This window comes from Carcharhinus amblyrhynchos, chromosome 26 (assembly GCF_965287045.1).
Source record: "Carcharhinus amblyrhynchos chromosome 26, sCarAmb.v2.hapA, whole genome shotgun sequence".
NCBI lineage: Eukaryota > Metazoa > Chordata > Chondrichthyes > Carcharhiniformes > Carcharhinidae > Carcharhinus > Carcharhinus amblyrhynchos.
Window position 1 is genome coordinate 4,532,530 of NC_137349.1, and position 14,787 is coordinate 4,547,316.

Genomic DNA, 14,787 nt, shown 5'->3' on the forward strand with positions numbered 1-14,787 from the left:
TTCCGGAGGATTGGAGGATTGCGGATGTAGTTCCTATTTTCAAGAAAGGGAACAGAGATAGCCCAGGAAATTACCGACCGGTGAGTCTGACCTCAGTAGTTGGTAAGCTGATGGAGAGGCTTCTGAGGGACAAGATTTACGAACATTTGGAGAGGTTTGACATGATCAGGAATAGTCAGCATGGATTTGTCAAGGGCAGGTCGTGCCTTACAAGCCTAGTTGAGTTCTTCGATAATGTGACTGAACACATTGACGAAGGAAGTGCTGTGGACGTAGTGTACATGGACTTCAGCAAGGCGTTTGATAAGGTCCCCCATGCAAGACTTCTTGAGAAGGTGAGAGGGCATGGGATCCAAGGGCCTTTGGCCTTGTGGATCCAGAATTGGCTTGCCTGCAGAAGGCAGAGAATGGTTGTGGATGGGGCTTTTTCTGAATGGAGGTCAGTCACCAGCGGAGTGCCTCAAGGATCTATTCTGGGACCCTTGTTGTTTGTCATTTTCATAAATGACCTGGATGAGGAAGTGGAGGGATGGGTAAGTAAGTTCGCTGATGACACTAAGGTCGGTGGTGTTGTGGATGGTCTGGAAGGATGGCAAAAGTTGCAGCAGGACATAGGTAGGATGCAGGACTGCGCGGAGAAGTGGCAGATGGACTTCAACGCGGATAAATGTGTAGTCGTCCATTTTGGCAGAACCAACGGGATGAACGAGTACACTATCAAGGGCAGAAGTCTGAGTAGTGTTGAAGAGCAGAAGGATCTAGGGGTCCGGGTCCACAGGACTCTTAAATCGGCCTCGCAGGTGGAGGTGGTGGTCAAGAAGGCGTATGGTGTACTGGCCTTCATTAATCGAGGGTTTGAGTTTACGAGTCGGGAGGTAATGCTGCAACTTTATAAGACCCTTGTCAGACCTCATTTAGAGTATTGTGCACAGTTCTGGTCGCCTCACTATAGGAAAGATGTAGAAGCTATTGAGAGGGTACAGAGGAGATTTACAAGGATGTTGCCTGGACTGGGAGGCATGCCTTATGAAGTTAGGTTGAGGGAGCTGGGACTCTTTTCCCTGGAGAGACGAAGGTTGAGAGGCGACCTGTTAGAAGTTTACAAAATGTTGAGAGGAATAGATAGGGTGGACTCTTAGAGGCTATTTCCCCGGGTTGAAATGGTTGCTACGAGAGGACACAGATTTAAGGTGCAAGGAGGGAAGTTCAGAAGTGATGTTAGGGGTAAGTTTTTCACTCAGAGGGTGGTGAGTGAATGGAATCGGCTGCCGTCAGTGGTGGTGGAGGCGAACTCGCTGGGGTCTTTTAAAAGACTTCTGGATGAGTATATGGGGTTTAATGAGATTGAGGGTTATAGATAGGTCTGTAGGTTGGTAGGTGTTGATGTGATCAGCGCAACTCGTGGGCCGAAGGGCCTGTTTGTGCTGTAGTGTTCTATGTTCTATGACACCACCAAGGCACGAAGGGGATAGACTCAGCTATGACAACATGTACACAATCTTTACTTGAGTGCATTATCGGGGGATATAACAAAACCATCCACATCAATGTAACAAAACCACAGCCAAAGTCAGAATGCCCAGGAGGTTGTGATACAGAGAACTCAGAGGTGAGGTCAGCAATAAAGAGAAAAACACAAGTGGACAGTGGGCAGCTGCAAAGTCATACAAAAATGCAATCAAAAGGTGAATGCTACACACATCAGTACAAAATTGGTTTAGAAATTTAATATTCAATTTCATAATGCAAGGCTCAGAGAAAAGTTGTGGTGTATCAGTTGTATAGAAATGTTATTGAAACCAACTACAATAATGAGAATTTTTTGAAAATGTCACATACCCTTTTTTATTCTTTTCTGCATCTATTATATGTTCATCAACAAACAATATGCTGGCCTTTTTCATCCTGGATCTTACATTTCTTACCTATTGAAAGAAGGGTTTAGTGCCCAAGGTAGATAAATTCAAATTTTAGTGACAACTTAAAAGTATCTGAAGCACTAACATGGTTTGATGATGTTAACACACAGCGATTTGTAGAAGTGGTTAATCTTTCAACGATTGTGTCAGCTGTGGCTCAGTCAGTAGCATTCTTGCCTGAATTGACATTTATAGGTTCAAATCCCAGTCCATGCAAAAATTGAAAGTAACATCCTAGGTGCCATCTTTCAGCTGAGATGTAAACCAAAGCCTAATCTGCCCTCTCAGGTAGACAAAAAAAAATCCCACTGTTCCCTCATCAATCAATATCACAGAACATAATGTCTGGTCATCATATGGTTATTTGTAGGAACTTGTGTGCGCAGGTTGGCTGCCATGTATTCTACATTACTTCAATGACTATATTTAAGTACTGAAATTGGCTCCAAATTGATTTGGAATGTGGTTGTTAAAGGCATCATAGAACTGCAAATCTATTTTTTTTTCCCCTAAAATGCCAGTGTAAAAATATTTCAAACACAAGTTTACAAGATTGGATTAAAGTTTACTTATTAGTGTCATAAGTAGGCTTACATTAACACTGCAATGAAGTTACTGTGAAAATTTCCTAGTCACCACACTCCGGTGCCTGTTTGGGTACACTGAGGGAGAATTTAGCATGGCTAACACATCTAATCAACACATCTTTTGGACTGTGGGAGGAAACCCGTGCAAACGTGGGGAGAACCTGCATATTCAGTGACCCAAGTCGGGAATCGAATCCAAGTCCGTGGTGCTGTGAAGCAGCAGTGACAACCACTGCGCCACCTTAAACAGTCATTTGGTAGCACAGATACTAAGTATCGCTGAAAAGTCTTGTTATCAAATCTTTTTGTCTTGCACACATCAGGACAGATTTGCAAGAAAGAAATAACAATTTACATGCATGAATAAAGTGCTAATTTGTTGGCCAACAGACTCTATTTGGTAGGAGCATTGCTGTGGAAAATGCACCAGGGATAATTAATTGTTAAGCTTTTGTTTAAGTTCAAACCAGACAGGCCAACTCTGATGGGTTAAGGGATTGCCATGGGGAAACAACTATCTCCTAAGCTTTTGTTTGGTTGGAAAAAGTAAAATGCATGGACATGCCCCTCCTGTTTGCAAAGGGCAGGGCCACGTGTGTGAATACTTGTAGCTTTTAGCTCACAAGTAAGCCACAGTGTGAGCCCAACCAATAATCTTAAATTGATAAACCTTAAATTCTTAACACAATCAGGACTGTTTCGCAAGTGCATTCTCTGTGGCATCTCCTCTACCAGAGTCTATTTGCCAACCAATCAGCACTGTCTTCTCATGCAGTATAAATTGTTGTATCTTTTACAATTGGTATTCTGTCCTGATGAGTGCAAGATGAAAAGTTTCAACAACACATTTTACTTTTCAGCAAAATTTGATTAATATATCTTGTACTTTTAGTCCATTTTTCCCTTACCACTGCTGGCCAATGTGGGTATTTTTGGAATTTACACCATACCAGCATTCCTTCAGCTACTGACCGTTGCTCTGTAAAACAAATAGACAATAGAAATTAATTCATCCTCCAGTCAACAATGATTCACTCTGCCATAACAAAATTCCCTCCCAAGTTTATTAACCTTTATTTATTTTTATATAAGCCAAGTATTTCAATCCATGTTTGATTATTCTTTGAAATCTCAAGATTTACATAGGCTCTAACTGCCATTTTCAGATAATCATGAGGCTACAATGTTCAGAACACTTAAATTAGTTTATTTAACTTTACCACCAGAAGGATGACAGTACAAGAGAAATGTTGCACAACATTTCTTGGAATGAACAGGAACAATGCTAGAGCTTTGTGCAGCATTTGCACATCAGCAGCCACACGAAGGCCAGTGAGGTGATCAAAGCACTCCTTAACCAATTCATGGTGGTGGATAATCCCCGCAAATTCGCCCTGTTTGAATAGGTCGAGAAAGATGATCAAGTTTACACTCGGAAGCTTTCTGATGATGAGCACCCCTTGTACTTATCGAGGATTACTCAGACTGTCTTCTGTCAATATTGATGGTTAACTTACATTCTGACTCTTTCTCTCTCCCACCAATTCCTCAAGTCTCTCCACCATCTACAAGACCCAAGTCAGACCAGTGATGGAAGATATTCACCATTTGCCTGGATGAATGTGGCTCCAACACACATAAGAAGCTCAGCACCATCCAAGATAAAGCAGACCTCTTTCAGACCTTCAACATTCACTCCCTCCACCACCGATATAAAGCAGCAACAGTGTGCATTGTGTATAAGATGCATTGCAGCAACTCATCAAGGACCCTTCAATGCAGCTTCCAAACCTGTGACCTCTACCACCTAGAAGGAAATAGGCTAATAACAAGGGGAACACCACCACCTGTAACTTCCCCTCCAAGTCACATATTATCTTAACTTGGAACTATATTGTTATTCCTTCACTATCATAGGATCAAAGCCCTGGAATTTTCTTCCCAGCAGCACTTTGGGTATATCCCTACCACATGCACCATAGTAATTCAAGATGGCTCATCACGGTCTGCTTAAGGGCAATTAGGGATGGGTAACACATGCTGGCCTTGTCAGTGACACCCACATTCCATGAAAAGTTTTTTTAAAAAAAGTAGTTGATTTCCACAGTCAATCTTCTAAAAAAAAATCCAAAAGTAATTAACACTTTGAGAAAGCAACCAATCTGCATTTGTCACTCTTTCATCTTAATTCAGGATTGACAAAGTATTTTATTGCAAACTGGCCTCTAGACTAAATCAATGACTGAAAAGCAACTTGGTGAACATGCATGTTTTCCAAGGTCACCACAAATCACACGGCAACCATCTTTATAGCCCAGTATGCTAAACATTTGGAATGACCAACTTTGAAATCTGCTTGGAACTATTAATCCCAACTGGTTATTTTGAAAATTGAGTTAAATTAAAGTTTAGGAGGCAGGTCTTTTCCACTCTTCTATACATCAGCTATACTTGTACTAAATACTGTGGTATTCATACAGGGAGACGATGGCCTAGTGGTAGTATCTACTGCTAGACTATTAATTCAGAAATCAGCTAATGTTCTGGGGACCCGGGTTTGAATCCCACCACTGCAGATGGTGGAATCTGAATTCAATAAAAAAGTGTCAGGAATTAAGGGTCTATTGATGACCACAAAACTATTGTCGATTATTGAAAAACACATCTAGTTCATTAATGTCCTTTAGTGAAGGAAATATGCCTTCCTTACCTGGTTTGGCCTACATGTTCACTCCAGAGCCACATCAATGTGGTTGACTTCCAACTGCCCTTTGAAATAGCCTAGCAAGCCACTCAGATGCATCAAGGGCAACTAGGGATGGGCAATAAATGCCAGCCAGCCAACAATGCCCATGTCCCAAGAATGAATAAAAAATGTGAATCTGACAGTTACTACAGTGGGTATTGTTCACTTTTGACTTTGTTTATTATATTTAGTTGAAGTGGTCGATAAGATCTTATTGGCCCTCGTGCCTTGGAGTCTAATTCAATTTCTCAGACTGGAATTAGGGAGAAGCACAAAACCCATTTAATTCCCAGTTCTTTGTGAATAGGTCTTAACACAAGCTTGCTACCAGCAAAGACACTTGGCAATTTTATTTCTTTTAAAATTTACCTGCTGCAATTCCAACTCTAAATATACCAACTAACAAATTCATAACCTTCCATTGCCTGCTACTGCTGAAATGGGGAAGATTTAAGTGACGAACATAAATGTCCCATACACTATATTTCAAACAGGAAGCTTGGGACAGTATTTTAAACAAATGTCATTTTGCCTTATTCATTTTCTAAATGAAATATGTTCACACAGATTCTTAATGTATTGGAACAAGCCCAGCAAAGAATAACTACAGACACATTCCCATTAAATGTGTTCAGTCAAATAACAGACATGTAACATTTTAAAAACCATGCTTATATTGGTTTGGTGCTGCCAACTCTTCACATAAGAACATAAGAAATAGGAGCAGGAGTAGGTCATCTAGCCCTTCGAGCCTGCCCCGCCATTCAATAAGATCATGGCTGATCTGTCGCTGCTCAGTTCCACTTTCCCGCCCTCTCCCCATAACCCTTAATCCCCTCTCTTATCAAAAACCCATCAACCCACGTCTTAAAAATATTTAGCGAGGCAGCCTCCACCACTTCAACGGGCAGAGAATTCCAGAGATTCACCACCCTTTGAGTGAAGAAGTTCCTCCTCAACTCCGTTCTAAACCGCCCCCCTTTTATCTTGAGGCTGTGCCCCCTAGTCCTACTGTCTTTTTTGAGTGGGAAGAGTCTCTTCACCTCTATCCTATCCATCCCATTCATCATCTTATACGTCTCAATGAGATCTCCCCTCATTCTTCTAAACTCTAATGAGTACAAGCCTAATCTATTCAGCCTCTCCTCATAGCTGAACCCCCTCAACTCCGGCAACAGCCTAGTAAACCTCCTCTGCACTCCCTCCAAGGCCAAAATATCCTTGCGTAAGTACGGCGCCCAAAACTGCACACAGTACTCGAGCTGCGGCCTCACCAATGCCCTATACAGCCGCAGCAAGACCTCCCTACTTTTATATTCAATCCCCCTCACGACATGCACATGCACAATTGTTCACAACAAAGACAGCAAAGTAAACCTAGTGGATCCATTCAAAGTTGTCAGGAAATCACTTCTGTTCTAAACTCGATTTTCTTGTCCTCCTGTCTTTGACACTATCAAAAATATAGCCGGTCAGATTATCTACAAGTATGTAAGATCAAGAAGGGAAGCCAGTTGCCCATAACCGTGTGAAACTACGAAAGATCAACGTAGCCCAATCCACCATGCAAACCAGCCTCCCATCCACTAACTATCTACACTTCCCACTGCCTCAGCGAAGCAGCCAGCATAATTAAGGATCCCATGCACCCTGGACATAATCTCTTTCACCTCCTTCCGTCAGGAAGGTGATACAAAAGTCTGAGGTCACATACCAACTGACTCAAGAGAAGCTTCTTCTCTGCTGGCATCAGACTTTTGAATGGACCTACCTTGCATTAAATTGAACTTTCTCTACACCCTAGCTATGACTGTAGCACTACATTTTCCACTTTTTTGTTTCCTTCTCTATGAATGGTATACTTTGTCTGCATGGCGTGCAAGAAACAATACTTTTCACTGTACTCTAATACATGTGACAATAATAAATCAAATAAAATCAAACATATTGAGTGAGCATAAAAGCATGGGGCAGACTCAATGGGCTGAATGGCTCCTTCTGCAGTGTAAGAATTCAATGATAATCATAGCAATATGTGGAAAAGTTAAGAGAAACAACCAACTTGTTAATCCTTTAATGCAGTATGGGAGGAAGTATATGGATGTGCTTGAAGAACAAAGATAGGCAAATCCATAAAACATGGAGCCATTACTTTTCATGAATGTACCCCAGACAACTGAAGAATAGGTGCCTCACCTTGATTCAACAGTATACTTGGAAGGTTTTCATCATCATCTTCATTCTCTTCATTCACCTCCTCCCCTTCCTCATCTTCTGTGTGTTTGTTTGTTGAAAGGGAGTCTACTGAACTGAACTCTACTGACAAAGAGGATGATTGCAATCCTGCAGAAGTACAGATATTTACATTTTTATAGATAACACTGGCAATGGACTACAGGTTTAGGCCATCAAGCTAATTCTCTTTGAACGTAATACAATCTACCTATGCTACACACTAGTTTTATCTAGTTAGCCTCCTGAAGGTATGTTCTGCATTTGAGCTAAACTCCAGAATATCTGGCACAGGGATATACTTACACCAGCTGGATTGGTTTCCTGTTGAAGTTGAGATGAATCTGGAGCTGGTGGAGAGCTCAAAGGGAGTGATGTGGGAAACTGCAGATGCTGGAATCTTATGTTTGGATTGCATTGGGAATAAACAAGCAGAGAAAATACAAACTTGATATGAAATCCTCACTGATTTCTGAACATCTCTGCCATCCCAATTTTAATTCACTTATAGAACAAAGAGCAGAAGTGGTTTTTCTAAACAACTGCACTGTAAACGATGATTACCAAAGAAATCAACTAAATAGAAGCTGTTTTGCTGGCCTTTAATAGAAAACTCACATGGTCACTTTATTGTCTCATTCCCAACATCCAGTAGCACTAAGCTGGATTATTAATATTGATTAATCTTGATTACTAATTGAAAGTGGGAAGCAAGTTTGGGATTGAAGGGCTGGCATGGATCCTGGGGCAATGTTGTGGGTGGAAGCTACAATTTATAAATTGGAGAGAGACCTGATAATGGGAGCCATGTAGTTTGGAATTTGGGAAACAGCAACATCGCATTGATGAAGACTTGGAAGTTCTGCAAGCCAACTAGTTTTTAACAGAATAAATATTACAGATTAATATTAACAGGGAAAATTAATACAATTAGAAGCAATAACAGAATGGGATTGGAATCAAAATATTTCAGCACAAATACAACTATTAAACTCAAAATATTTTCCTTTACACTAGATGCTTTGTCCACCAATTCTACTCCTTGGTGGGCTCTCCAGCCCTTTGATATTTCATTTTTCTATTGTCCAAGAGAACCACTATGGTACAGATTTAATTTCTATCCCAAGCAGTTTCAGCTTCACATGTCAAAATTTGGAAGTTAGAACAACTTTATGAGAAGCAATAGTAATGGTGAAAACATTTCATTAATCAAAGAAGCAAATTCAAAAATTGTTTCTTTTATAGCTGCCTCATTCCCCCAAGTATGCTGGTCACAAGTCAATTTAGATGGAAAATGAAAAACATATTCTATACACTGCAGAATATTTTTAGTATCACCTGACATCCAGGATATACACACCTATGGGGATATACACATTACTGGCATGAGCAGAACTGCATTCATTTAGGTGCTTATAACTAGTTCATTAATTGTATCTAATCACAAGCAACACAAAGTTAACTTGCCAAAAGTTTAAGTAGTTTTGTTGTAGCTTTCACCTGAAATATCAAAGTGTTTTATTGAAATAGCCAGATCTAATGAAGAGTTGGTAATAAGCTGGCAAAAGTTGTACCAAGACAGAAATTACCAGAACCACAGAATTCTGGTCTAGCAGTAGGCTCCCTCACCACACACCTCACCCTCAATTGCGGCCAAAATAAAATTTAATAGTTTCTTTCAGAGCTGCTTTTCACCTGGAAGTGACAACATAAGACCTGGAAAACAGGCCATTCAACCCAGTTAGTGCTGACATTATTCCTCCATGGGCAAACATAAATATTTAACCACCCTGTTACTATAATTCCTTCATCCATCTATTCAATCTTTTCTAGAACACCAATATACTTTGACTCAATCAAGAACCCTGAAATAAAAATGTTAATGACAGGTACGTCAACTTTACTTAAATCTATCAAAAGAGTGTTGTGACTCTATTCAGTACAAGAAGATCAAAGTTGCCAATTTCTTTCAAGTAAAATTTTCTGTACACTAGCAAATATGTGCTCTAAAACAAGAGGAAGCTCCTCAAGAACCCTCCAATGGGAAAAATGAGAGTCTACTTTGCTTAAGAGAGATTTAAGTTTGTTATGGAAATATTTAAAATTTAAGTTAACTATGGAAAAGGAAAAAGATGGGCTGTAAAATATGGTTTTGGATTGGGGAAAGGCTGGTTTTATTAAAATAAGACAGGATCTGGTCAAAGTAGATTGGGAACAGCTTCATATGGGAAAATCTACAGCACAGCAGTGGAGGGCATTCAGAAAGGACATGGAGAGAGCACAGGCTCAACGATTTCCCTTTAGGGTGAAACGTAGGAGCAACAAGCTCAGAATTCTGGATGTTGAGAAATATTCAGGACTGGAGAACAGAAAAGAGGATTTTAACAGGTACAAAGGGAGCAAATCAGAAGGAGGTATTACCTGATTACAGAAAGTGTGGTGGGGAGCTGGGGAGGGGCGGGGGGGGCGTGGCGTGGTGGGGGATGTGCTCAAGAAGCAAATAAAAGTAAAGAGGAGGCACGGAAAAGTATCAATGCAAAGATTGGGAGAATCCCAAGATATTCTAAATATACAAAGGGAAAGAGAAGAACTCATTAGGGACATGGGGGTGGTGGTGGTGGTGGTGCAATTTGTTCATGGAACCAAAGGACATTGGTACGTAAGTATTTCACATCTGTCTTCACTCGGGAGAATGAGAATATAGATAGAATTCAGGGAGAGGTACTATGAACTTCTTGAACAGTTTGACATAGGGAGTGAAGATGCATTGAAGGTTTTGGTGGGGTCAAAAGTTGGCAAATCCGTAGGTCCAGAAAAGTTATATCAGGCTGCTATACAAGGGAAGGGAGGAAATCACAGGGGCTCTGACCCAAATCTTTAATTCCTCTCTGGCCAAAGGGGGAGGTGCCAGAGGTTTGGAGGATAACTTTTAAGAAATGATGGAGGTGAACCAGAGAATTATAGACCAGTGAGTATCACGTCAGTGGTAGGGAAACCGTTAGAGAAAATTCTGAAAGACAGAATTAATCTCCACTTGGATAGGCAAGACTTAATCAGGAATAGTCAGCCTGGCTTTGTCAGAGAAAGGTCTTTTGAGGGAGTGATTGGATGTGTGGATGAGGATAGTGCAGTTGATATAGTTTATATGAATTTCAGCAAAGTCTGTGGCAAGGTTCCACATGGGAAAAGATAAAAGCACATGGAATCCACAGTAACTTGGCATGTTGGATCCAAACTGACTTAGGTGGTAGGAGAACGTGTGTGTGACTGGAGGCTAGTGTCCAATGGTGCATCACAGGGATCAGTGCTAGGGTCCCATAGCATTCGTGATATACAAATATAGATGGTAAGGAAACCAAGGGCTAATATTCAGATGTGATGCTTGGGTTGAAAGTATGCAAATTGCAGAACACTAGGAAGCTCAGAGGAAGAGGGGGATATGGGGTACTTGTCCATAGATCCCAGAAGGTGGCAGAACAGGCAAAAATAGGATAGGTGAAAAGACATGGGATACTTGCCTTTATCAGTTGTGGCATAGATTATGAGAGCAGGGAGGTTATGTTGGAGCTGTACAAAACTTTGATTTGACTACAGCTGGAATAATGCATGCCATTTTGGTCACCTAATTTTAGGAAGGATGTGATTGTACTGAAGAGGGTGCACAGGAGATTCACCAGGATGTTGCCAGGGATGGCACATTTGAGCTATGACGAGAGACTGAATAGGCTCAGATTGTTTTCTTTAGAGCAGAGAAGGCTTTGGGGAGTTGAAGGAACAATAACGAGGGGGTGCAATTTTAAGGCAAGGAGCAGGAGGTTTAGAGGGGATTTGGGGAAACATTTTTCACCAGAGAGTGGTGGGAGTTGGAATACACTGGTGGGAGGGTAATAGCGGCTGAAAACCTCAGTCTTTAAAAAGAGCACTTGAAATAATATTCAAGGCTATGGATCAAGTTGGATTATTGTAGATTTAGTGAGGTATTATCAGTGCAGACTTGATGGCCAAAAGGCCTATTCTGTACTGTATGATTCCAAGAGCTTCAGATCTGGAGAATAAAAAGATACTCTTTTGTGCCAGTATTTCAGCAAGATGGTGGAAATATACATGCATTAAAGTAGAACTGAAAAAGTTGTTTGAGGTAACTGTAGAAAACAAATTAATTTTTAAAAAGCAGAACTCAGTGGGCAAGATGCTGTCCCCAGTGGAATGTAGTCAGAACTACTGAATGAAGTCAGACAGAATATATTGAAGTTTTTTCTAATTCTCAAATATGCCAGTTGTGCTAGGAACTGGACGCAAGTAATAATGTGTTTACAATAAATCAGATAACTACAGACCAGTAATTTGACAAAATGTGGGCAAACTCTTGCAATGCTTGAGGAGAGTCAAAGAGTGAGTTGTCTTAGATAACTGAAGGCACCATGGATTTATTAAAGGAAAGTCAAGTTTGCAAATTAAAATTTATTGGATTTTTTTGATGAAATAATGGACTGGGTAGACAAATGCATACAGTAGAAAAAGTACACATGGATTTTCATAAGGCATTTGATTAAGTAGTTCATAGGAATCTGGCTATGAAAATTCAGGCACATGATAGAAAAGAAGATGCAGTAAAAAGTGTAGAAAATGGACTGTTGGCTAGGAAAGCAAGGGTTAATATTCATAGGTGTTGCTTAGGTTGAAGAAATGATGCAAATGGCATGGCCTAGGCTCAGTGCTTTCCAAAACATGTGATTTAGACTTTGAGATAGGAAGCAAAACAACCAAATTTTGCTAAAGATACAAGTGTAAAGGTTTTGACAAAGCACAAGGAAGACTGCAAAAAAGATTCCTGAAGGACAAAAGACACTGGGATTATACAGGCAAGAAATGATGCATTTTGGGAGGGTAAACAAGAAATGGGAGTACATAGTCAATGGGAAGGTGCAGACGAATAGAAATACCTTGGATGAAAAAAGTTAATTCCAGGAATCAAGTGCAAGTAGAGGCATGGAACACAAGGACCAAGAAAAACAAAATCTACACATGAAAACAATAAATGACAGTTACAGTACAGTAAATTTGTAACTTATCAAGATAAAGCCAGGAATGAGAAACTGTACTTGAAGACAGTGAACTATATCCAGAAGTGAAGAGTAGGCCAGAGCATTTAAAGAGTTTTTTTTAAATATTAAAATTTTTAATGGGGGAAATCTACTTCTATTGTTTGGTGAATAAGTGGCAAAGGGTCATCAATTTAAGCCTGTTATTAAGGGAGGGGGGGGAATATAAGACTTCTCTTCATGTCAGATCATGGAATACTTTATCATAGGGAATGGTTGAATTTCGAAGCATAACATCATTTAAAAAGGAAAGATTAATCAATATTTGAGGCTGAGAAATGTTCAGGAGAGAGTGTTAGGTTTTGGATTACCCAGCACGAAAATAATAAGTTAAATGTTTCTCCATGCTGTAAACCCAAGTCTAAGTAAAAAGAAATAGTACTACCTCAAATGGATAAAAAATGCCTAACTTTCAAAAGGTCACACGCTTTCCAAGGCGCTCAAGTAATCTTTAATTGTTCAGTGCTGTCTAGAAATTCTTGGTAACATTATAAGCATTCATACCTGAAGAACTCCTTATGACAGACCAAGCAATTATTAACTACTGGGTTTATATAGGTCTTAAAATAGTAATTTTAATATTCTTCACATATATATTACCACAATTCCAAAAGCAAACTTTTTTATTTTAGGAAGTAAATCTGAGAAACACCTGCAATTCAAATTTCTATTATGGAAACAGTCTCAAATCCTTTTAGAATATTCAAATATTTTTTCAATATTATTGATTGCAGTGAAGAAATGGTTAATGGAAATTATCCCAATAGAAAGAAAGATAACCCTTACCTATTTCATCAGTTTCAAATGATGGTATCTCGAGATGATGAGTTTCAGGCTCTGAGGTGAATGAAGTTTGGCTCTCTGAAGCTCCCTCCTCTTTCCGAATTTTTGAAGGAGGAAATGCCTCTTGTTTATTTAGTGGAGTGGTGGGACAAACTGTTTGAGGGTTGTCTGAAATACTTCTTTTATGTCCATTAATAGAGCCCACTTGCTCATCTGGAGGCAACTTAACTACAGAACTCTTTACATGTCTTGGACTCCTGGTTTCAATAAGACTACCTACATTTGGCTGGTTGGTTGATTTTACATTAACATTTAAATCAGAAGTTGTACTGGTATGAAGACACTCCATAGGTTTTGAGCACTTTTTCCCTTTTCTTCTCCTGTGTTCTTCTACTTCTTTTTGGCCCAAACCACTTTTCTTTTCTAACTGAACATTGTTTGGACTGCTTAAAAGACGCGAGCGCTTACGCAACCCAATGTTGTCACTAGTCCTACATTTAGGAGTTGATTTTGAAAAGCTAGAAGGAATGTTGGGTGCCTGAATGTCCTGAGACTTACAATTGGCTTGGTCAGAAGAATTGGTCATTTCTTTGCAAATAATCCTTGACCTCAGGTGAATCTTTTTAATTTCTCCATTTTGATCTTTCTTCCTTGCAGAAATTGCCAAATCACATGTTTGGAATGGAGATTTTTTCACTTCTTCCAACCTCCCTTTATCCTGATATTCCTGTGTTTCAGCAATTGTCTGTTTCACAAGTTGTAATGACTGGTCATATTGTGAGAGATTGTCATTTGAAGTGTTTGCCTGGGGCTTAAAAAGATTTTTCCTTGGTCTTCCCATACTTCTTTTCCTGATGGTATTTTGTTCCCCTTTAACAGCAGTCTTTTGCCTTTTATCTGAATTTTGGGTTAACGTACATGCCCTGGTTGACTTTTTCACTTGTTCAACCTTTGGTGCTTTTTTGATACAAGATGTTTTCCTGCTATTTTGTTGAGTGCACACAGTCTCTTGTCCTGCTCCATTTGAACTGCGAACGCAGAAGTTCTTTTTATGCTCTTTTGAACTTAAAGCTCGAGTCTTTGCCATTACGGGTTCTTTCAAAGTCATTTGAGTGGCGTGACAATTATTGCTCGCCAAAATATTCAGGGCAATTCGAAGTGCCTTTCTGTAAGTTAATTCTTCCAGAGTTTCTTCATGAGTAAAGTCTTCCTTGTATACTATTGTTTAAAAAAAAGAGAAACAAAAATTGACATAAATCAGGGCAGGGAAAACAACATTCTAACGTATTCTGAAAATCAACAATGCACTCAAGTTGTGCGTGAAGGTAAATTTTAAGCTTGTCCCTGCCATGGTTGCTGGAAAGCTCCTTGCATTATGTGCCTACGTTAAGCATTAAGCACCATTTCTGAAAGAAATG

The 14,787-nt window shown here is 39.8% G+C and overlaps 1 protein-coding gene across 3 annotated transcripts in view; it reads right to left on the reverse strand.

Moving 5' to 3' along the window:
• Positions 1–14,787, reverse strand: part of LOC145358596 (PWWP domain-containing DNA repair factor 3A) — a 71,577-nt gene that overhangs the window by 12,159 nt on the left and 44,631 nt on the right. For all 3 annotated transcript variants that reach the window (XM_080212786.1, XM_080212785.1, XM_080212784.1), the window contains 4 exons: positions 13,373–14,587; positions 7,449–7,595; positions 3,415–3,485; positions 1,840–1,925 (listed from right to left, as the gene is read on the reverse strand). In XM_080212786.1, the coding sequence (XP_080068912.1) occupies positions 1,840–1,925; positions 3,415–3,485; positions 7,449–7,595; positions 13,373–14,587 (1,519 nt within the window). The remainder of the gene's footprint in view (positions 1–1,839; positions 1,926–3,414; positions 3,486–7,448; positions 7,596–13,372; positions 14,588–14,787) is intronic.